The 23,931-nt window shown below is 35.3% G+C and overlaps 3 protein-coding genes across 3 annotated transcripts; 1 reads left to right on the forward strand and 2 right to left on the reverse strand.

Annotated features, from left to right (window-relative positions):
* Positions 1–381: 381 nt before the first annotated feature.
* Positions 382–9,732, forward strand: LOC109020687 (mitochondrial substrate carrier family protein C-like). Its single transcript, XM_035691576.1, has 7 exons — positions 382–2,142; positions 5,440–5,857; positions 6,309–6,453; positions 6,643–6,758; positions 6,829–6,907; positions 8,059–8,292; positions 9,031–9,732. Exons 1-7 carry the CDS (start codon positions 1,020–1,022, stop codon positions 9,379–9,381), a joined length of 2,466 nt encoding a protein of 821 aa, XP_035547469.1. The 5' UTR covers positions 382–1,019; the 3' UTR covers positions 9,382–9,732.
* Positions 9,733–10,051: 319 nt separating this feature from the next.
* On the reverse strand, positions 10,052–12,691 carry LOC118348960 (ATP synthase subunit d, mitochondrial). The gene is made up of 5 exons (XM_035691577.1): positions 12,340–12,691; positions 11,511–11,592; positions 10,640–10,704; positions 10,458–10,544; positions 10,052–10,374 (listed from the first exon to the last, which is right to left on the reverse strand). The coding sequence occupies exons 1-5, from the start codon at positions 12,508–12,510 to the stop codon at positions 10,273–10,275; spliced, it is 507 nt and encodes a 168-aa protein (XP_035547470.1). The 5' UTR covers positions 12,511–12,691; the 3' UTR covers positions 10,052–10,272.
* Positions 12,692–22,369: 9,678 nt separating this feature from the next.
* LOC109020686 (LOB domain-containing protein 1-like) lies at positions 22,370–23,891 on the reverse strand. The gene is made up of 2 exons (XM_019003204.2): positions 23,486–23,891; positions 22,370–22,864 (listed from the first exon to the last, which is right to left on the reverse strand). The coding sequence occupies exons 1-2, from the start codon at positions 23,825–23,827 to the stop codon at positions 22,523–22,525; spliced, it is 684 nt and encodes a 227-aa protein (XP_018858749.1). The 5' UTR covers positions 23,828–23,891; the 3' UTR covers positions 22,370–22,522.
* Positions 23,892–23,931: the final 40 nt, after the last annotated feature.

Raw genomic sequence — 23,931 nt, forward strand, 5'->3', positions numbered from 1 at the left:
GCACCCACTCTATATTAATATAATAAGCTATACTATGCATCAACCGGAAGTCGCAGCACACTTCACAAATATTTTTTTATTTTTTTATTTTTTCATTCAATGCATAAAGTGTGCAATAGACTGATATTTATATTTTCTCTAATATAATAGTGTTTGGATAAACACTGCCATCTTTTTCTCTTTATTTATTTATTTATTTTTTATGAAAAAACAAAGGAAAGCAACTTGGAAGGAATTGCAGTATCCATATACGAGAGTCGAAGGATCCGACAGTCCGAGTCCATTAGGCCTTGCGGCGTCTGCTTCTATCCATTTAGGATTCAAAATATTCATTATCCAAAGAAAATAATATAATTTCTTATTCTTATTATTGTCTGTTTGAAAAAAAATGAATGGCCTTTCCGTTGTGCAAGGCGCCGCTTCTTCTTCTTCTTCCTCAGCCAGTTGTCTGCCACCCGTAATCTCTCGGCCTGAAACCGAAACAACCACGCGCGCGCACCCACTCACAGAGTCCAATTTAACACTCTCCAAAAGCTTCATCTAAATCCTAATCTATATAATCGTCTCCTTCTTCTTGTCTTTTCTTTCCAAACTCAGATTCCATACTAAGCTAACCTCTCTACACGCTATTAAATAACTCTCTCCCTCTTTCTCTCTCACTTTCAAGCTCTTTTGGCACACATAATTGAATGCTTTTTGCTCTTCAGCACGACGGATGTACAGTTTTCCTTCAATTCCCAGTCTATACACGGCTAGGGCTTTGCGGTCCAAGATTCATTTTCATCTGATCTCACCCGCTCGCTAGCTCTTGAAAATGTTCTGGTTCAGTTCATTAATCGTGTTTACTCTTTGTCATTGAAAATGAATGTTTATTTTATTGATAATTCATGCTAAATTTTAAGCAAGAAATTGGCGATTTCTGTGTGGGGATGTTTTTCTTTTGAATTGGTAACCATTGTTTGCGTTATTTGAATATATAATATTATATTGGAGCGGAAAAGTGTTAGGGTTGATCAGGAATGGTGGCCGCCAATGACCCAATGGAATCCTTTTTCAATTCAGTTCAAGTTGTGAAAGAAGCGCTTTCACCCCTTGAATTGGGCATCCGGAAAGCGGCGAAAGATCTAGAACATTGCTGGGGTGGAGGCCTTAAGAACAAGGGAAACAGTGTTGAGTTGGCTAACCAAGTAAGTGTTGATGATAGGAATTGCAAGGTTCAGATCTCTGGTGTGAAAAAGAAGAATGGCCAATGTGTTGTTGGTGATGAGAAAAAGAAGGGCTTGTCGATTAAGGTTCCGATTAAGGCCTTCTTGGGAATATTTTCGCCAAATTTGGGAAACGGGCATCTGGTCGAGGTTCCCGATAGAGGGTTGAAAGGGAGGGATTTGGGTAAGGAGGATGCTGGTTCTTGTATGAATTGCTTGCAGTTTGCAGTCACCTGGTCTTTGTTGCTGAATAGTTTCGTACAGGCGTTTCCCAGCCCATTCAAAACGGGTAAGAAGCGGTTTAAAAAACCCGGGGATGATGAAAACTTGTGTACGTGTATAAAACCTAAGGTTTCATGTGAACTGAAACAAAGGCACTCTAAGGGACCACACTTTGGAACATTTCAGAATCAAGAAAAACATGTATCGCCTGAGTGCTTTATTGGTTTTATTTTCGATCAGTTAATCCAGAACCTTCAGAAGTTTGATCAGGGTGCGCAAGAATATGATCATAAGAGTTATGATACTTCCCTGTCTTCCTCTTCCTCCCATCCTGATCATTTCAGGGCACTCACTAGTATCTTGGAGGGCCGAAAAGCAGATGTAAATAGCTTTTTAGGAAACTTGAGGTTTGCTAGAGTGGGAGGTGTGCCGTCGAGTGTAGTCGGGGTGACTTCTTCGGTAAATGAAGAGGGTGATGATAGTGTTGCGGCAGGGAACGGTGAAGAAGCCGGAGGCACCATACCGCAGAAGATGGCCAGTGGTATACTTAGCATTCCTCTATCAAATGTCGAGCGCTTGAGATCCACGTTGTCCACTGTTTCATTGACAGAACTAATTGAGCTTGTACCTCAGTTGGGGCGTACTACTAAAGATTATCCTGATAAGAAGAAACTTTTCTCTGTCCAGGATTTCTTTAGATACACAGAAGCAGAAGGTATGTTATTTTGAGTATCCTAATAAAAAAAAATGGAAGTTTCTTCAAATTTGGTTACACATTTGTTTCTGGGCGATATAAATTCATGACATAAGTTTACTTATATAAAAAAAAATTCATGACATGAGTCTTTTCATCCTGGTAGATGGGTCATCTTGTCCTTGTAGTTGTAAAAACATAATGCTATATTGTTGAAGAGATTACATATAAAATGCTGACCGATACTGATGTGTCTAGCCATTCTCGTGGAAGGTGGCATCCTGAAAAAATAAAAAGGGCAGCAATTTTGGTTCTTTTTGGAACGATGAATAATTGTTATTTTAATAGCAAGAACATTTGCGTTTGGGTTGATTGAAATCAAGATCCTGTTGCGTAGAGTATTAAGTTCCTTGCATGTTTTATTTCTCACATCCCTTATTTATCTGCAGTGGGTCATTGATCACGACATTATGTTGTTAGATATGTATTGATGAATATTGCAATTATGAGGTTAACATACCTGCATTGTAATTTTGTCTAGCATACCATGGCGGTATAATCAGTGACATCATATCAATGCATTGTCAATTTTGGGCTATTCTGGTTAGAAATGGAAATGGGATCTAAAAGTTCTTTCTGTCTACACAATGTTAGAAACATCACATGATCATAAAATTTACACTCCTGAAATTTCAGCAAGCCAACACAGTCAATCTGTGGATCAGCTGACCTGATCCAATTTAATTGTCATTCTATTCAACATAGGTAGATTTCTTATTGGTTTTCGCTACCTCCTTAGGTTCTTGTTCCCAAAATGGATCTCTGGCCTTGTTTAATTTATATAAAGGTGTGTGCATTGCTAAATTGTTGGTAATGTTGACTGGTGTTTTGTGTGGACAACGGTCGGTGAAATATAGGAGGTGCTTTATACAAAACCACATGGTATAAAGAATTATTTACAAAAACTTCTCAAAAGTTACTAATGGAAGTATAAATAGGATATACAAATTATCCATCACTTTGGGTGGAAGAAGAATAAACCATATTACTTTCTTAATACTATTTGAGAGTACAGTTTGTTTTTCTTTTCTTTTCAGTGTTGGGCGGGCATGTTGGTTATACACTCTTTCCGGCATTGGTTCATTTTTCTTAATACGATTTGAAGATACACCCCATTTATCTAAGTTTTTGGAGGATAAGATGCTTTGTGTAATGCAAGAAAGCAAATAAACCAAAATTGGTATGGTTTTTTTTGTGGCAATTATTAAAGCATCATTCCTTCCTATTAAGAAGGGATATATTTTTTTTGTTTAGACATTGATTAACATTTTTAGTCAAAGCGTATTGATTTTTATAAAGTTATTATTCTGCTAATGCAAGTCGGCCAGTAAGCAAGTCAGCAGAGAACTATGTTAAATTAAAGAACGTGATTGATGCAGTTCAATAGAAATAATAAGATAATGCGCTGGAAATAATCAAATAATCTGTATGGGAGAAATTAATATTAGTACAAGCATTAAAAGTTGAACCAAAGCTACTTGTTTTTCCTTCATTATTATTTTTTATAGGTAATCAAGAAGTTTTATTCATAGAAGTAGGCAAAGAACTTCTCTCTGTTCTGCGCCATTCGAGAATAACCTAATTGGAGTTTACAATAGAAAGTAGAAAATCATGGACAATAGAAGTTTTTCCTTTATTATTATAGCACGAAATCAGAGATGACAATAATAGAGAAGACCCCTGATGATATTGGATAATGTTGTTTTTTTGGTAGTTAAACATGTACTTCATGACTCGGAAAGTTCCTTTATTTTTTAGTCTAGTCCTATACCATAGGAAATATTTTTTATTTTTTGTTAGGTTAATTTCCTAAATAGCACTTTTGAGTAGTGACAGACAAATAAATGCTTGGCAGTAGTTTCTTTATAGCACGTTCTCTGGATTTGAGTGGTAGGACTACGATATCTGGTTTTGCATCTTGAGGACTTCCAGGAGGATTGATGCTATTTTCACCTAGGGGTGACTGCAAAGAGACTTTTGTTCTTGCATTGGTTAGCTGGCGAAGATTCATTTCCTTTGATAGCAGAACTAGCTGGTTTTAAACAGTAAGATGCTTGATGTCTGAGTCCTGTTAATATCTTAGAAAATAACTAACACTTCTGAGTGAAGACAAAAAAAGGATGTTTCTATATAAATGAGTTAAACTACCTATTGAATAGAAAACTGATTATGCCCGAGTCACGACAATGAATAACTGTTGTTTCCTGCTACTTTAGTCAACATGACCCTTGATAGATGTGGTTTATTAGTAGCTTGTTTGTCCTGACCTTAAGGCTGTGTGTGGTTTTTAGGATTAGGCTCAGTAGGATTTACACCTTTTGGAAGGAGGGACACTTACTTCAAGGTTTGGCTACCCCAAGAAGACAGAAAATCAGGAGGGCGGGGGAGCAGGGTTATTATCTTATAAGAAGATACAAAATCTGGAATAGATACAAGTGTTTGCTTTGGATATGAATCATTTCACTTAGGCTGTGCATTGGTTACTTTATCTGGGGGACTAAGTACGCATTGGGTTTAATTTTCAAAAATGTTCCCCTTTTGCATCTAGTCCTAAAATCAGATAAACCTCAAGTGAAAAATTGGATGCTTGGGAAAAAAGTAAAGACTTTATGCAAATTTGGTCTATTCACAGGGGTTGCTTCCAATAGTTCTTGAATGTAACATGGGTCAGGAACAGAAGTGGGGCTGAGAGTTGTGAGCTGCTTATTGGATGCAGTACAATTGGGGTGTCTTCTTTACAATGCTTAACTAGATTGGGGGTTTTGTAAAGGTTTTTAATTGAATTGCTATGCATACTCTCTCGTTTTAAATTGTTGAGCTTCATATCCTGTATGATTTAGGTTGATATCGTGTTTTGAAAAATGCCCAGAAAGGAATAGATACAGGGAAATCATTTAGGTGGCCAAAAGTGGTGACATGGAAGTTGACCATACTCAAAGGATTCTGTGTTAAACGTATTTTGCCAAGCTCCTAATGAATTTTGGTAATACGTGGATTTGATGATCCACCAAAACAGGCATTATATTAGTTATGAATTACTGTATTTAATAAGAGGCACTTTTATACCTATTTCCTTTCATAGCCCAACATGATTTACATCTCTAGTTCTGACTTTCGGGATTTCCTAACCTTATTTCCTTTCGATAGCTGTTGATATTATGTATATTTCCTGCTGTATCATCCTCTTTAACCATTAATAATAATCTTATCTTATGTTTTTAAAAATATACACCTATCTTAAGCTGCACAATCTTACAGGAAGGAGGTTTTTTGAGGAGTTGGATAGGGATGGCGATGGCCAAGTAACTTTGGAAGACCTTGAAGTAGCATTTCGAAAGAGAAAATTGCCCCGAGGATATGCTCATGAGTTTATGCGCCGCACTAGAAGTCACTTATTTTCAAAGTCAGTTGGTTGGAAACAGTTTTTGTCCTTGATGGAACAGAAGGAACCAACCATTCTTCGTGCATACACTTCTCTCTGTCTGAGCAATTCTGGGACACTGCAAAAGAGTGAAATTTTGGCATCGCTGAAAAATGCAGGGCTTCCGGCAAATGAAGACAATGCTGTTGCTATGATGCGATTTCTGAAAGCAGACACAGAAGGACCTATTTCTTATGGCCATTTTCGAAACTTTATGCTTCTTCTTCCTTCTGATCGGCTTCAAGATGATCCTCGGTAAGGTCAATTTGATTATCTCAAGAGAGTTTTCAGCACCTGAGTTAGTTTTCAGCATGTGTTCATATGAATTTTTCTGTTGATTTGCCCTTGTTCAAGCAGAAGTATGAATTGGTTATCAAATCTATAGTCTGACTCATAATAGTTGAATGACTGATGTTTTGTTCATTTACACAAAATTTTGTTATATTTGCTCTTTTATATGTTTGGTGTCTTGAAACTGTTACAGTTTTATCATTTTCTTGCTGTTCAATATATAGTTTATGGAGACTGAAACTATGGAATAAGATTAGAGAGGAGGCGGAAACAATTAAACATCCATAGGATATACAGTATAGCTATTTTATTCCTGATAGGACTACCATTTCAGATTTTTCTGAATAAGTAAAGGACTACTAAGTCAGAAATATTTCAGAAATTACTAGGTTCTAACTGATTGTAATACGTACAGGAGTATCTGGTTTGAAGCTGCAACTGTTGTTGCTGTCGCACCCCCTGTAGAAATACCAGCTGGAAGTGTTTTAAGATCTGCATTGGCAGGAGGCCTTTCTTGCGCACTTTCTTGTGCTTTAATGCATCCTGTCGATACAATAAAGGCAAATTCTTTTGCTTAATGATTTGTGGTCATGCCTTGGAAGTTGGCACTTCTGGCCAAACTTCAGTCATGTACTGTATATTTAATTTTAAGGACTATTCCCGTGTACTTGCATTTATTAGTTTTCTACAACTGAGATGTTGTTGGTATAGGTTCCTTTATTAAAATAATTGGACTTTGGGGTTTTCAGACTCAGGTACAAGCATCAACGCTGACATTTCCTGAAATCATTTCAAAGCTTCCACAGATTGGAGCTCGGGGGTTATATAGGGGTTCAATCCCTGCAATCCTTGGACAATTTTCAAGGTTATCTTGACTTTTTCTTCTCCCTTTAAATTCTTGTTCTTTTGGCTGATGTGTTCACTTGACATTGCAGTCACGGTCTGCGAACTGGAATATTTGAAGCAAGTAAACTTGTTTTAATAAATATTGCTCCAACAGTCCCAGACATTCAGGTAATGGTTATCTTTGTAACTTTGACTATTACAGAACTCTCTCTCTCTCTCTCTCTCTCTCCCCCCAATACAGTTTAAAAGAAAAAAGTTTTTGAGAATTACTTTGTTGTTAATGCAAGGGACTAGCAACATGAGTCCATTTTATAAATGGTAGAGTGACCTCTTCTTAAGCGTGATATGTCCATTCAGTCCCGTCATTCAGCTCCCAGTTAGTCATTTAAGAGTTACTGGAGGTTGACTTAACTCTTTTAGTGTACAATTGTCATCAATTTGTTGTTTCGTAGGTATTGAAACACCTTGAGATGGACTGTTATTTGACATAGTTCTACTTCTTACGGATCAAAAAGGTTGTTCTACTTCTTAATGGTCTTTAGAGTGTGTATTTGACTCAAAGAAAATGCGTAATTTGTGGTGTTCCCCATTTATGAGAGCATTCTTGTCCTAGTTTAAATCTCCTTCAGAAGATGATTGGTTTGACCCATAAAGCATATGTTCTAGAACTATCTTTATCTTAATAAACTGACTTTTGAAGCAATTGTATTGCTTGGGATTATTGATTATTCGAAGCACATCTTTACATGTTTCTTCAACTTATGTGGATGTCATTTATGCCGTCAATATTATAGGCTTTTATAAAGTTTTTTTGATAGGTAATCTAGAAATTTTATTCATAGAAGTAGGCAAAGCCCAAGTACACAAGGAGTATACATGAGATTATAGGCTTATATAAAGTTAAGGAGCTCTACTTTTAAAGCATAATAATAAGATTGGATTAAAAATAATATTTTGTTGAACAAAGGTAGAAGAAGTAAAGTGCCACCATAAAAATTCCATCCAGTTAGTTTCTACATCCTGAAAATGTTGATGCACGTTGAAATGGTGACCGTGCCGTCATCATGGTGCTTGAACTTCGATTTTGCAACTATTGGAAGCAGGCTCTCTTTCTGTGTGCATGCATGGCACTTAGAACATAATCAAGACTAGGATTACACATGCTATAAGACTTTTCATGGCAAATATTCCTTCAGAGGAGGAATTCTGGTTTATGTGAGAGGTGATTGATGTACTTACAAAAAATTCTCCTGACTCGTTTATAATGATATTGTTTTAATTGATAAATAAAAAAGTTACCATGCTCCCATGTTGTGTAGGTCCAATCTCTATCATCATTCTGTAGCACATTTTTGGGAACAGCAGTGAGGATCCCCTGCGAGGTATTAAAACAGCGGTTGCAGGCTGGCATTTTTGATAATGTGGGAGAGGCTCTTGTTGGGACTTGGCAACAAGATGGTCTTAAAGGTTTCTTTCGTGGGACTGGCGCCACTCTTTGTCGGGAGGTTCCATTCTATGTTGCTGGCATGGGGCTTTATGCTGAATCCAAAAAGGTGTGGAGTTTAGTCATAGCTGGTTTTTTTATTCACCTGCAAACTAATGCTGCGGGTGCAGAGATGCCAGGATTATCTTTTGTTTATAGGGTTTGTTCGTTGTAAACTTCTTACTATATCTGTGGCTGAAGGGATTCCACTGAACCCAGAAAATGACCAATTCTTATTTACATTGGTACTGTAGAATGATTGGAGGGTTATACAAGAAATGAAGCTACATGAAAACGTGACTGATGGAAACTTAAGAAGTAATATCCCCAAATGTGTTTATATAGATCCCCATTTATACTCCTCCAGGCTTTACCTTGACCTAAAAGTAAGAAAATTAATTTGCTGTGGACACCAGATTTCAACCGAGATGATGGAGAAGTCTCTAATGCTGTTCATAAATGGTTGTGCTGTTGATAATTGATGACGAAGCAGAAAAGCTCTTGAATGCTTTGAGATGATATTATGTCAAAGATATTTGGCGTGACCAGATTTCTGTTTTATTTGTTGATTTGAATTTGGCATGCTTCTGAGGGACCATATGAAAGTCAATTGGCTAGTTTAGAAATTTGTCAAATCCTGTTGAACGTATCCCATATATAACTGCTATCCTACATCTAACCACTATGCAGATGTTTTCATGTCGTGTGTGTTGTATCTCATTTTTGTAAAAGACGATTGCCATGCTTGAGTGAGATGTTGAATATTCAATGTATTGACTACTACGTTGGTCTTTGTATGCTTTTGAAGGTTGTGCAACAACTCCTGGGGCGGGATCTGGAACCCTGGGAAACAATTGCTGTTGGAGCTTTATCTGGTGGGCTAGCCGCTGTTGTCACTACACCCTTTGATGTGATGAAGACTAGAATGATGACTGCTCCACAAGGTCGATCTATATCAATGTCAATGGTAGCCTTCTCTATCCTCCGCCATGAGGGACCCCTGGGCTTATTTAAGGGAGCAGTACCCAGGTTCTTCTGGATTGCTCCTCTGGGGGCCATGAACTTTGCAGGTTACGAGCTTGCTAGGAAGGCTATGGACAAAAATGAGGAGCTAGCAGGCGAGCAGCTGTATCAGAAGAAGGTGGCGAGTTCTGAATAAAGTTTTGAAGCAAGAACAGTAGTATACAGCCTTTTCAATTTTTGCGTCATGGTAACAAGTTTCATGCTGCAGGGAAGTTTTGAGTTTGTTTCTTTGGTTGTTTCAAACCTTTTGGCCTGCTTCTTGGTGGCGCAAACAGGATTTTATTCTATTCTGTATCTTGGTTACAGTTCCTGCAATTCTGTACATTTGTTGTGCAGTTAATCTATCCCTAACCCGTCCGTTTCAATTTCAGTTCTCTGTATGATTAAGTGTACATATCTGTCATTTCTGGAGCTTTATGATATGACCATATATGTCACCATTAATGTACCTACCTGGCATTCGTGAAGAACTAGAAATTTTTGGTGATGCATGGTGTTTGATCTTGAAAGCAGAGCAGGTTGACCACAAAACAGGACGAGTTTACATGCGAATATATGTGATTTCGATGAACCATCTTTTGAAGCCGTAATTTGTCCATTGATTAAATGCTACATGGCCGTACTATTCCATACTCGGCCATATACAAGTAATCCCAAGAGGAATAGCCAACCAGGTTGGCCTCAAAATTGCTTTTCGGCATTTCTGATGGGTCAGATGAGATTGAAAGACGTGGCTAATTTGCCCGGACTACATCTAAAACATTTTGTAATCATGGAGATGACTAGAAATCTTGACCCTTTACTCATCTTGCAGATTCAAATCCACCTTTTATACGAATCAAAATGAAGATCTCTGCACCGTACAAAGAAAACCCTATTTTTGACATGGTTTTGCCAAAGCTCAAATCCTCAAACCACAAGCAACCAGGTTACAGAGTATAAAAGACGGTTATATTTATTACTCAACAAACATGAGCTGAGAGAATTTTGAGAAATTGTGCTGAACTGAAACAAGTTGGTGGAAGAATCAATAACCCCAGTAATCATTACGGATTTCATCATCGAACTTTTTCTTCAGCTCGGGATGCTTCTCAAAGTATTCGTTTGCAGTCATGGTGCTAATCTTTTTCTGTTGACATAAATGGAAAGCAGTGAGAAATACATCAAATTTTGCGAGACTGAAGATGCTAAGAACAGTTCTTTTTCTATTACCTTCATCTCTTGTACTTCAACAACTTCCTTTTCCAAACGCTCAGACTCCTTCAAGGATTTCTCTTCTGCTTCTTTCAATTCCACCAACTGTATATAAAGTCAACATTCATACTTATAAGACGCTAATATTTGTAGAGAGAGGAAGAGGGTGTGAAGCAATTTGATCTTGTTTAAGTTCTCACCAGTGCATCGAATTTAGGCTTGTACTGAGGAGTTACTGTGTCTACATACTTGGGGATCTGTATGCCTGCAAATTTGAAACAGTTTTTGTCATGAGTAAATTTGAAACAATTGAAAATTGGAATATGGATTAATAAAAACTCAAGAAAAGTTAACCATTTTTATTAAAAGGTGATTTCAAATAGACATGAAGTAAGACAGTATCTAGTGGGACAAATCATTTGGTATCTGGTATTTGAGACCAGATAAAAAAAAATAGATTTAGTTACAAATCAATTCCTGCTGCCTATATTCCAGATTCAGAAAATCTCTCAAGAAAGTCCTGTGTACTTAGGCTATGCCTATATCTATCATCAATAATATTCTTATTTATTGATCAAAAAGAAAATCTCTCAAGAAAAAACTTGCCTCATGGTAAACCTATAAGTCCCTTTGGAGTTTGATGCAGATAATAGTTTACTCAACACAGTAAGTGCGGTAATCAACATTACTTATCAATCCCACTAATCAGAATTTTAATTAAGTTCAAGAAGGTTTCTCTGCTAATCTGGCAGTGATAATCAGCATCGTTAACAGACTTGCTTTGTGAATGAAAAAAAAGGGGGCCTCATACATATTCCCTAACATAGCCTATCGATTAACAAGCATAAGCTGTTTACAGCCAATTTGAGCTACAGTTACAAGAATCCTCATTTACTTTCCTTCCTTTTTGCAGAGGCGTATGCAAAGAGTTAAGCTAAAAGCAAAAATCAATATACGGTACACCTTCATTGTATAAGAACTCTAAGGATGATGCAACTCTAATAACAGAAAGGAGCCCCATAAAACTGACATACATGGTGGGTGCATTCACCGGTGAGTTAGAAAACATACTGTCGTAAGCCTCTTTGTACATATCCACCAAGCGAGACCCAATTCCTTTTCTATAGTACTCCCAATCTATGGGTTCAGGTTCCTGCATGAACCAAGGATCAATAATTCATAATCAATAGTTAGTAACATAAAAAATACAAGCCAATAAATTACCATTTCTCATTGACAACGATCAATCTGAATGAAGCCACTTTTTTATATATAAATTTAAAGCCACACATAAAACACTCCTGTGAACTCCTACATGTCATACTTTTCAAGCATGCTCCTTCTTTGAAACATGGAGCATTAGACGTAGCACTGCAGTCTACTATTATTTAATTGTAGCTCCCAGTCATTAGGCATTGTCAAGCCAGCATTTTGTTTTCTTTGACACCAAAAGTGGCAATGTTTGCGTTCCATAAACTTTCCAACGTTTTATTTAACTACATTTCTAACCAATCAAACAGAACGCAACAAAAGTCACAAAGAATAAAAATAAATGAACCCACATTTTTCGTTCTATTTCCCAGAACTGTATTTCACCAAACCTTAACCAATCACAGATTATGCCGCTCTTACTTTCTAACATGAACCACCTGACCCGATGCAACAAAAATAATTAAAGGAACTGAACAGACCCTCAACGAATCAAATTTATCAACCCTAGGTACAGTAAATCCAAGTCTTCCGACAAAACACAACTCAGAGAAATCTCTGATGCATCATAAAGAAAATATACTTAACGATAAAATTAAAAAGGAATCAACCTAGAAATGACAAAGATCTAACGGAAATTACATAGATACCCAGAAGAGAGATAAATGGAGGTTGATGGTTGTGTTTGGACCTGACTGAATTTGGTCTGGAGGGTGGAGTTGACCTCGTCAAATGCGCGGCGGAGAGTGGCGAATTCTTTGCGAGCCTCATCGGTGACCAGAAGCTTCGCCATCCCGTCCCAGTCTATGGCCCTTGACGCCTTCAGTGCCACATCGGCGACTTTCTTACCCGCTCCGCTCATTTTCTTGCTCACTTTCTCGGAAAATCTCAGAGCTTAACAGACGGTTTGCGCTGCCAGATACCTATCCCTGATATTGATGCCCTTTTGTTGATGGTGGAGGAATGGCTGTGCTCTATTATGAATCGGGCTGCAAATATGAGTCTCCGTCCATTTTAGATTGGGTAGGATGGATGGTCTGGTTGAGTCCAGCCCAACAAATTGTGGGCTACTTATAACAGAAGGAAACAAAAATTATATTATCAACCTCCATAATTATTTTGATAAAAACATATCTATATTTTATTATAATTGTGGACTACATAAGTGCCGCATAGTCGCTTTGAAAAAAATAGATTTATTATTAAAAAAATTAATTTTTTCATGTGGATCTTATATTTATTCATTTTTTTCAAAATAATTACACGACGTTTGAACACTCATGACTGTAATTATAATTTCTTATTCTAATAATGATTTTGTAAATTAATTAGTTGAAATGTTACCACGTCAATATTATCATTTTTTAAATATAGTAATGTCGAGGTGATAATTATTGAGTAAACACAAATTGTAAATTCTATCATTGTAAAATTATAACCATTTATTATGAAAGCAATATTAATGATTTTAATATTTTTTTACATCCTAGACTATCGGATAGTAATTCTAAAACATAAAATATATTATTTGAACAAGCCATACAAAGTTAAACTAATTTCTCTTTTAGGTTTTGAGCAACAATTTCATACTCAATCATGTGATTGGTAAGGTAATAACCTTAAACATGAGCATGAACAAAATATTGGTTTTGAGTAGAGAACAATGGTAACAGGTGTTTGAGTGGCTGGGCTTGGAATGTACAAGGATGTTGCTTAATGGGCCTGCTGGACCCAATCTTAGATCCAACGTTAATTGAAATGTAAGGATCGAGTTCAGGCCTTGGACCCAAGACTTGTGGCCCATGGCTGAGTACTAAAGAGCAATGTTATACAACCTCTTCAATCTCTGCATACTATATTTTTTTAAATTTTTTAATTTTTTTTTTGAGTTTATTTTTTTTAAATTAATTCAATTCTTCTACTCATTATTCATATATTAAATATTTGATAAAAAAAAAATTTAAAAATGTGGTGTGTGGAGGTTGTATGAATAGTAGAAGGTTGTGTAGATTTTTTCGATACTAAATATACTTAAGGACTTATCATGAAGATGTAATTTTTTATATGAGTAACAATAGGTATAAGTCTTAAATAGATAAATTTTCCGTAAATCCTTTATAAAAAAGTGAGTCTCACTACAAAGGAATGATTTTTTTTACACATTTTCAAGGTTCATTTTTTTACAAAAGCTTGTGCAAGAATTGTCTATTTGAGATTCGTACAAATCATTTATCTTTTTATATATAAATTTATTCTTAACCTAATTCCTCAATCATATATGCATTTATCAAAACAAGCTAGCACGTGTATGTGTGTCACAATCATGACTTCAAGCATGCATCTATCGGGTATATCTCTTCTTCGATCTCTCCGAAAGAATAAAACCGTTCATCTGATCTCTAGCTAGCTAGAATATATATTTTGATGGATCGTTTTGGCATGATCGCTGGCTGTCTAGCTGTCCACTTAGGGTATGTTTGGGAAGTGAGAATATTTAAGAAGTGTTGAGAATATTTGTAAATAGTTATGAATAGAGATTGTAGTGAGTTTGTGGGTCCCATTGAGAGTATTTTGAGTTGTTTGGACGTGTAAAGTATGTTGAGTTATTGACTTTTAAATAGATAGTTGAAAAAGGTGTGAGTCCTATAAATAGATAGTGATTTTATTTTTAGTAATAAATATTATAGTGATTTTATTATAGTGATTTTTTAATATTAATAAATATTGTAGTGATTTTATTTTATTTTTATATATAATAATGATAAATATTATAATGATTTTATTTTTAATTTCTAAATAATAGTGATAAATATTATAATGATTTTATTTTCATATATATAATAGTGATAAATATTATAGTAGTGTCATTTTTTATTTATATATTATAGTGATTTTATTTTTTTATTTATATATAATAGTGATAAATATTAGAGTGATTTTATTTTTTATTTATATATTAGAGTGATTTTATTTTTTATTTATATATTATAGTGATAAATATTATAGTGATTTTTGGAAAGACTTTGATACGAAGATGGTTTATTGCGTTTGGCATGTAGAGTATTTTTAATAGTACGATAATACTTGGAAAGTGTTGAGGTATGTTGGCTACCCAAACACAGCCTTAGTCTGCATACACATTCGGTGATTAATCATAAACTATACATTAAAGATCTGTGGGTTGAAAATTCTTGGGATAATGACCAGTTGGTGGAATTAGTAGGAGCTGTTAAGGCAATTGAGATTTGTCGAAGCATTGTTGCGGGTCGAGAGGGTGATGACATTCTGGTGTGGATGCTGAGTAGAGATGGCAGTTTTTCGTCTGCGAGTGCACGAGACTTAATCAGAGTTAAAGATTCTACAATGCAGGGTCTAAATTGGATTTGGCACGAGCTATTATCAAAGAAGATGTCAATTTGTGTTTGGAAGGCCAAATTCAACTGCTTGCCGATGGATGAAAATATCATTTCGGTGGGAATACCTCTTGCTTCTAAATGTGATTGTTGTATCTCTGGATATAGTGAAACGAGGGACCATGTGTTAAGCTCTAACGAGTTTGTGGAACATGTGTGGGGTTTGCGGAGTTGGGTTTGGGTATCCCAATTTACGACATTCTTCATGGTAAGGGGTGGGCAGCGGGGCCCCGCACCCCACTGCCTCGCCCCTATCCTCCCCACCCCACATCTAGGGCCCCTAGAGGGGGCGGGTGGCAAGGAGTGTCCAACCCGACCCTGGCTCCGGCCCTGCTCCCGCTCACATTTATATATATATATATATATATAAACATAAATATATATTTATGTTTTACAAATTGTATATATATAAATATATATTACAATTTGTTAGATTTGTTCACAAAACATGCATTGGCAATTTAAAAATTACATAGTTTAAAAATTAATATACTATAATTTACACAAAATATGCACTAGTAAATTTAAAAATTACATAGTTTTTAAATTATAATTATATTTACAAAATTTAAATTTATAATCTGGGTCTAAAAATGTATTTTTAATTACTTTTAGATTTATAAATAATTTTTAAACCAAGTCAAATGTAATTTTTTTTAAGTAGACAGAAGTGGGGCAGATTGTAAATCAGCCCCGCACCCTGGGGGCAGGGGACGGGGGTTAAAACCCCAACCCTCACCCCATGCGGGGTGGGTAGCACCCATACTTCATGGTGGACTAGGGTCTCTCAATGGTTCTCCTATGCATTTTATTTATTTGTTTTGGCATCTTGGGTTTGTGTGGGTTGATTTGTTTCCATGGTTTTCCTCCATTTTAAGTGAACTATTTTTTCAATAAAGTTTTTATTTACTAAAATAAAAGAAGAAACAATATATATTTTGATATTTCGTATGTGGTACTGATGATCATCACCACAAATGATCATACTATGAATTCTTAAAACTAGCCGACAACCCAAAAAAAAAAAAAAAAAAAAATCTTAAAGCCGACAAGTTACAACCCAAAAGACTCTCAGAATGCCCTTAATTAGTCAGTCAATATAAAATTAAATGACAACATATATATATATATATATATATGTTGTACTTTAATTAGTCAGTCAATATAAAATCTTAAAATCGTACTTCTTTGACGGTGCATGCATAAATGACAACATAAATATATATACATATGGTCGGTATTTAACGTCTAAGCCTAAAAGCTGGCCCACTAAAAAGTCGTGTATATATTCACGTTTTCACAATATATAATATGAAACTTAATTTATAATGACCATAAAGCTGGTAATACTGGAAGCTTCGTTTAACATGTTTTTCTGCGTTTAGATTGGTATTCATGAGAAAGCTGGAAATTAAAAAGCTACTCCCGCATTAAGATCAAAGTACCGATCACATGCATGATGCAGCTAAAGACAAGATCGATCAGGCAAACGTGCATTGTCTTTTGGAGAATATACAACGACAATGGCACGGTCGCCAGCAAACGTCAAAAACTAGATATTTGATCACAGCAACATGCTGCTAGTTGCATGGACCGGAAGCGCTTGTGAGTACTGACGACGGCGACATTGAAACTTGCTAGGAAAATGGTAATTACAAGACAAAACTAATTCTTGTTTGTCAAAGTACTACATGATGATTTTCGACCCTTAATATGCATATATGTGAACGGGTTATCAATCTTGTGGACTTGTGTGCATCTGATCTGGTTTCGTTGTTTGTGAGTAATATTAATGCATGTTCTAAAGATAGCAACTAAAGTACAACCCGGCCCACATATTTTGGTCTTTGGTCTTCATTGATTATTTCTTTCTTTCTTTCTTTTTTTTCTCCTCCTCACAAATTAGTTGGTCCAAGTTACCCCAACGTGGGTATGTTCAGGAAAAGTTTTTAAGTGTGGCTTAATCATGGCTTAGCAAAGAAAAAGGCCTTCGCCGATTGTCGGTCAAGTACGTAAATGCTACCGACAGCAACTGATCTCTTAGTGTATATTTTAAAAGTAAGAAAACAAAGGGATTGATTGGTGCCAAAAAATTGGCTCTCACTCAATTTTTATAAGTGGAGACAGCTTAAAGATGGTTTTTGAATAGTCTGATAAACAGACTATTAACCTGCAGCTAGAAGCCACAGTACAAATGGGTGTGTTGCAATGTGTTGGTTTGGACTGGCTGGAAGGAACCATCACATCTACTTTTACTTGATCATCGGTTAGAAAAAGTGAGAACATAATGTAGCAACCAAAATCTGAGACGAATCGCCAGCCAGGGGCAACCACTGGCTGTGGCGGCGCGTGCAATACACGCGCCACACCTGGAGAGGGTTGAAAGGACGGAATGGGAAGATCCGACTTCGCTGATCCTGAAGGTGTCGCGTGTGGCGGCAGAAAGCTTCCGAGGCGTGGCGATGAGTGAAACTCGCTCACAGTATAGACCGCGCGTGAGGTTTATGCTCCACTCGAATGGGCAAATTTCTTCTGCCGTCTTGAAGATCGGCACCTTGGGAGGCTGATGGCGGGGCGCGTTTCAGACTTTGCTCGTCGAAAAGCAGCAGATCTCTTAATGTATAGTTGTGAATCACATGCATAAAATCTAATATGGGAGCCCCCCCTAGCTGCATACCCTTAATACATAATTTGGCATTTGAACGTCAAGTTTGTAGTACCATTCAAACGTGATTATGGGATGAAATTCAATCGTCTCAAAAAAAATATTCTGTTCGAACAAAATCGAACGGTTTTGCTCAAGTTCATCTCAAAAGTTATTTTTTGTGATGAAATTGATATATTTGTCCTAACATATCTTTTGAGATACTGTTATTGGAACGAGTTTGTAATGATTTTCTTTCATTTCAAGAAATAGTTTGGAATGAAATCGCAATTTTTTGAGACAAAAATTTTCATCCTAAAAAATCACTTTTGTTGTAGTGAAATACATGTGTTTTTATTTAAAGGAGTTTCTTATTTTTTGGGGGATTAATTATAAGTGATCTTGAAACTATTTATTTATAAGTTAAATTAATTAAGCAGCCACTGGATCGACGTAAAATATATAAATGCATGTGCAGGTTATGATAATAATTAATCGGGAGGAAACAAAACGGTTGGAGTGATTTACAATTTAGAATTTGACCTTTGAGTTTTCACTTTTCAACGTCACTTTTTGGAGGGATGTGACAAAGGATACTCTTGATGGGCCAGACGTTTGTTAGAACAGCAGTTCCTTTAGCCGGGAATATAACTGATCTTCAGATTCGATCGCATGGTCCATGTATATATATAAAATATTTCACATCGACCTACCAGCAGATTAATTATGAAATGTCGTTCAAGATCAAGGATCGATGAAACTTCAACCGATAATTGATAGAAGAAGATCTAGAGATTCCCCCATCAATTTTTATGAATTTATAAGAAGGGAATTAAATTGATTAACACATCATGTCGAGTATTACTTAATTGAATTCATGCTAAGATGCGATTTAGAAATTTATAATAACATTGATCTTCTCATAATTAAGATTATAAATTTTATGTTTTGTTTAACCTCAAATATTTGTTAATTAATTAAAGTGCATGATATGTTTATATATGATCTCAGGGTTCTAAAAAAAGGTTTGAAATTATAATAACAATATATATATATATATATATATATCTTCCTATATCTTAAAAGAGGTTATGTTGATATGAATAGTAATATGAACAATAAAAAGGGCTTTTTTTTTTTTTCTTGCATGTTTGTTTTGTTTCTTTTTAATTTGAAGAGACAGAGAGAGAGTTGGAGAAATGGGTTAGTGCGTGCGAATGACAGTGTGCGACGGAGAGAGAAAGTGAGGTTTGTGGTGGCTGGGTCTGCTAGAGGTTGTCGCTGGTGTGAGGTGGTGGAGGTGCGGTGGCCTGGGTGGCCGCGTACGGCTGCGGAAGTGTGGGTGAAACCCATTTCGGTTGGGTTTCCGCGGGAGAGAGCCAGCCGCGCGTGGCGGACATCCGTTGTTGCTACCTTGGTCGCCGGCGTGAGGGAGAGTCCCTGGTGGTGGTCGTGAGGCTGGGTGGCCGTGTACGGAGGCGCACGTTGACACAAATGGGAGAAACCTATTTCGGTTGGGTTACCGCGAGGGAGAGAGAGGTCACGCGTGGGGGATATCGACGATGGCTGGGTTGGTAGTCGGCGTGAGGGGGACTCCCGATGGTGGCGGTGAGGCTGGTCGGCGCATAGCAGCGCCGGGCTGGGTTGAAGGAGAATGGGCCGTAGGCAATAATCGGGCCAGAGGAGAGAGAGAGAGAGAGAGAGAGAGAGAGAGAGAGAGAGAGAGAGAGTGAGAGAGTGAGGAAAAAAAATTAATAAAATCACTATAATATTTATCATTATTATATATAAATAAAAAATAAAATCACTATAATATTTATCACCATTATATATAAAATTGAATAAAATCACTAAAATATTTATTAGTATTATGTAAAAAATATATTCTTTAAGATGGATCTGAAATATACTAAATTTTTTTAAAGATATTGTGCAGAAGTTACACACTTTAAAATTATAAAAGTAATTTCTTTTGTTAAAATTTAGAAATACAATTATAAGAATGTAAAAATATATTTTGTTAAAATTAACTTATGAACAAAGCTTAAACTTGTTTGTATAACATAAATTATAACATATTTTGTTTCCAAGTAGACTGTAAGACAATAATTCTTTAGGTTTTTTTCTAAGATATTTTAATTATAATATTGATTAGTTGTTTTAGAATATAATTTTAAAGGTGGCTTGACTTGAGTTGTTAAAATCATATATCGTTAAATGTAATGGATCAATATAAAAACAACAACTTTTTATCTTTTTATTTTATTCATATTTTCATATTCCTTATACCACACACCACACACTATATATAATTTTTTATTTTACTTTTTCTTTATCTTTTTTTCTTGCTAAATGTATGACGTATGAATGAAGAATAGAATAATTTATTTAGTATAAAAAAAAAATTATCAAGTGTGATGCGTGGTAATGATGAATAGAATCGGGCCAGAGGAGAGAGAAAGAAAGTGAGGAAAAAAAATACTATAATATTTATCACTATTATATATAAATAAAAAATAAAATCATTATAATATTTATCACTATTATATATAAAAATAAAATAAAATCATTAAAATATTTATCACTATTATGTAAAAAGTAGATTCTTTAAAGTGGATCTCAAATATACCAAATTTTTTTAAAGATATTGTGCATATTTTACACACTTTAAAATTATATAAATAATTTCTCTTGTTAAAATTTAGAGATATAATTATAAGACTGTAATATTTATCACTATAATAAATAATTTCTCTTGTTAAAATTTGTATATAAATAATTTCTCTTATTAAAACTCTGATTTAAACTAATTTAAAATTAAAATAATTAAAATATAAATAACATATCATACATAAACTTTGGGTTTTAAATCTCAACCATTCATCTTAAATTTTTAAATTTAATCTATCGGTAGAAGTTTAAATATTGATTTAAACTAACATAAAATAAATAATTAAAATATAAATATTATATCATACACTTAAAATTAAATTAAATTTATAAAATACTAATGTTTCATCATTAAATAAAAGATAAAGTCTTACTGAACATTTTTAAGAGGAAAAAACTATCTAATTAATTAAAATTTTTAATATAATTTAAATTTCATAATAAATAATGAACATAAATAAATAGTAATTTCACTCCTATGCATTAGACTATTTTAATATTTGAAATTATACTTTATATATCCCTAGCTATGATCACAATCTGATGATCATTTTCTGATGTAGCTAGCATTAATTCCGTTTTAAATTAAGCTCCATGCATGGCATGCATGCGACTTGCTCATGATGATATTGATCACGTGATTTCCCCATCATGTATATAAATAAATTATAAATATATTAGTCCTAATGATTAATATAATGAGTATTAATATATAAAATTAAAAAGTTTGGTAGTGGGAAACAAAATAGCTGAAGTGGTTAACAACATATTTGACCTTGAGATTTGAATATGCCAATCTTTTGGCGAATGTGATAAAGGGGATCATCCATCTGGAGACCCAAGCTGGGCCACATGCACCTACGTACCTCTAGCTGTTAAAACTTATATCAATTTAAAACACTAATTAATTATGAGGACATGATGTATTAATGATCAAAATTAATTATTGTAAAAAGTATGTATATATCGGTCAAATTTCATTAGAAAAATCAATTAATTAATTACCAACTAATTATTATTGGCCGGGTCGACACGATGTTAAAATCCCATCAATTAACTTCAATAATATTTCTTGTACGTACGTGGTTGATTTGATGGGTTCCATGATCAATCTTTATCGATTGAGATTTGTCATGATCTCTCAATGCTAGCTCGCTCGATCTAAAAATGTGATGAGGTGTCCTGATTAACACATTAGCTAGGCCGGGGAAACTTCAAATGATAGAGATAGGCCGATCGAGCAAGCAGCAAAACGATAGGTCATCAGCTTAATTAAAACGCGTTTTAATTCTGGGCATCCATGCCCTTCCATTATGAGCCAAAACAAATGCGTTGCATGCTCTCAAAAGTCATAACAGATCATCAACACAATGGGCATTAATTTCTATATATATATATATATATATATATTTTTTTTTTTCACTTAATTTCCGGACTATTTTAGTGATCATGCCAATATACTTTCAACTTTTAAATTTATAAGTTTTTTTTTTTGGAAGTTCAATTTTAGCTGCGTGACTTTGAAATTTGCATACGATCTTTTTTAGTATATATATCAATATCTGCAAGTGCAAATTTTTCTTCGATGTGTAGCTACCTTTAAACTACCATCTGATCATCATCCTCAAATGTCGGTATATACGTACATATATATACCAGTACTAATCAGTCTATTGCTCACAAAAGTGCCAGTCTCAAATTAATTAAAGAGAGGGACAGTCTAGAAGAAGAAATTGGTCAAGAACTGGTTTGACAAGGAACTCTATAGCTCTTAAATATGATCCATTTCAGAAGATAAAGTTTGGTCTTAATTTGACTCGAGAATTAGCAGACCTATTAGCTAGGAGCTCGACGTACGTGACCTTGCAAAGTGGCCCTTTTTTACTAATTGGTGCGACGTTTCTTTTATACATATATATATATATATATATATATATATATATACACACTAGCAGCGCAGGTAAATGATTTCATCGCTTGTCAACATGCATGAATTATGACTACAGAAACAACATCGAACTGATCATGTATACCATATATATAATAAATTAATTTATTGCAAATCCTCTCGTATATTCCTCATCATGATCTTATCCCGATACTTGGCAGTCAAATAAAAGTTGATTAATTCTCTGGCGGCCTGTTGTTCATGTCCAAAGAGGTTCCCAAGCCGAGCCCAAATTGTTGTCGTCCGATGAAAAACAACTCGTGTCGGCGTAAGGTTGTAATTGCTGAACGCTCATGTACTCTTCCTGATGATTAGGTTGTGTCGACATTTCCATGCAAATAAAGGCAACCAAATTGGCTTGCTGGCATTGCATGTTGACGAGCTCAGCTTGCGCCTTGGCCAATTGTGCTTGCAGCTCGCTCACTTGGTTTTGAAGTTGACAAATCGCACCAGCACAACCGTAAACTGGGTCTCGAATCCTGGCATTTGCTTCATAAACCATGCTGCTCACTGCATCTGCTCTTTGATATTCCGGAAGTTCCTGAGAAGTTTTTGCGAATTTAATTGTTTGTGAGTTGGAAGAATCTAACCATGAAAGTTAATAATATATATATATATATATATATATTATATAAATATATAATATGATTGTCTGAAGGAGCACAAAAAATCATTGCTTTGTTACCTAACTTTGACCCCTCTGATCTACAAGTTATATATATATAAATATATATATATATTTATTTATTTATTGTTGCCTCAACTTTTTAAAGGTTGCATATATATGAGTGGCCATTATCCAAGCGCCAAAATTAAAGCGATCACCCAATTCAACTCCATGATTGTTATGAGATGGAAGCATGCTTTTAGTTAATTTGCTTTATTTAGAGAAGCTGAAAAGACCCACTTAATGGAGATTCAAAGAGAACCAGCCATATATATTTTCAGATATAAAAGCTACTCAGCTTACCTTACTTTATGTGGGGGAGGGGGGACTCAGAGGGTACTATCTAGGCCGTTCCGACTCATTTTTCACAGACCAAATTAATCCATGAGGTATAATGTAACGTTAAAACTAAAATAACTCAATTCGAGTGAATTTTTAAATCTTTAAGATATGTAATTGTTTAAAAGGAAAATACAGATCAACATAACCAAAAACCTGCAAAAACTTGATGATGTTGCTTGCTCCAAAAACCCTGTGAGCAATAGTGAACTTGAGTGGATGAGTTGGAGGAAAGTACGGAGCTAAAACACATTTCTCCCCGCAGCGGCGGCGAAGGATCTTGCAGGCAGCACATGGGCTAAGAACAATATTGGGGAGAGGAGAGGGAGAAAGAGTAGGAGGAGAAGAAGGCGAAGGAAAATTTGGAGAATATTTAGAAGGTGAAGACAAACTTGGAGAGAATTGGGAAGGTGAAATACTAGAAGAGGATGGAGAGCTGGAGAATGGAGTGGGAACAGTGATCGGTGGTGTTATGGGTTTTTGGCCCTTGTATTCCATTTTTGCAGGAAACAGAGAGAGAGAGACAGAGAAATGTGGTGAGAGAGCAAAGAAGAGGGAGAGTTTGCTTGAAATATATTGCAGAAAGCAAAGAGATATATATA

Source organism: Juglans regia, chromosome 7 (genome assembly GCF_001411555.2).
Source record: "Juglans regia cultivar Chandler chromosome 7, Walnut 2.0, whole genome shotgun sequence".
In the NCBI taxonomy this organism is placed as follows: Eukaryota; Viridiplantae; Streptophyta; class Magnoliopsida; order Fagales; family Juglandaceae; genus Juglans; species Juglans regia.

Excerpts from the sequence above, each read along its gene's own strand:
- LOC109020686 (XM_019003204.2), bottom strand. The coding sequence starts at position 23,827 with ATGGAATACAAGGGCCAAAAACCCATAACACCACCGATCACTGTTCCC. Across the intron at positions 22,865-23,485 it reads ACATCATCAAGTTTTTGCAG|GAACTTCCGGAATATCAAAG; the intron begins GTTTTTGGTTAT and ends AAAACTTCTCAG.
- LOC109020687 (XM_035691576.1), top strand. The coding sequence starts at position 1,020 with ATGGTGGCCGCCAATGACCCAATGGAATCCTTTTTCAATTCAGTTCAA. Across the intron at positions 5,858-6,308 it reads CGGCTTCAAGATGATCCTCG|GAGTATCTGGTTTGAAGCTG; the intron begins GTAAGGTCAATT and ends TAATACGTACAG. Across the intron at positions 6,454-6,642 it reads ATCCTGTCGATACAATAAAG|ACTCAGGTACAAGCATCAAC; the intron begins GCAAATTCTTTT and ends TGGGGTTTTCAG.
- LOC118348960 (XM_035691577.1), bottom strand. The coding sequence starts at position 12,510 with ATGAGCGGAGCGGGTAAGAAAGTCGCCGATGTGGCACTGAAGGCGTCA. Across the intron at positions 10,705-11,510 it reads GTACAAAGAGGCTTACGACA|GCATACAGATCCCCAAGTAT; the intron begins GTATGTTTTCTA and ends TCAAATTTGCAG. Across the intron at positions 10,545-10,639 it reads AGCCTAAATTCGATGCACTG|TTGGTGGAATTGAAAGAAGC; the intron begins GTGAGAACTTAA and ends CTTTATATACAG.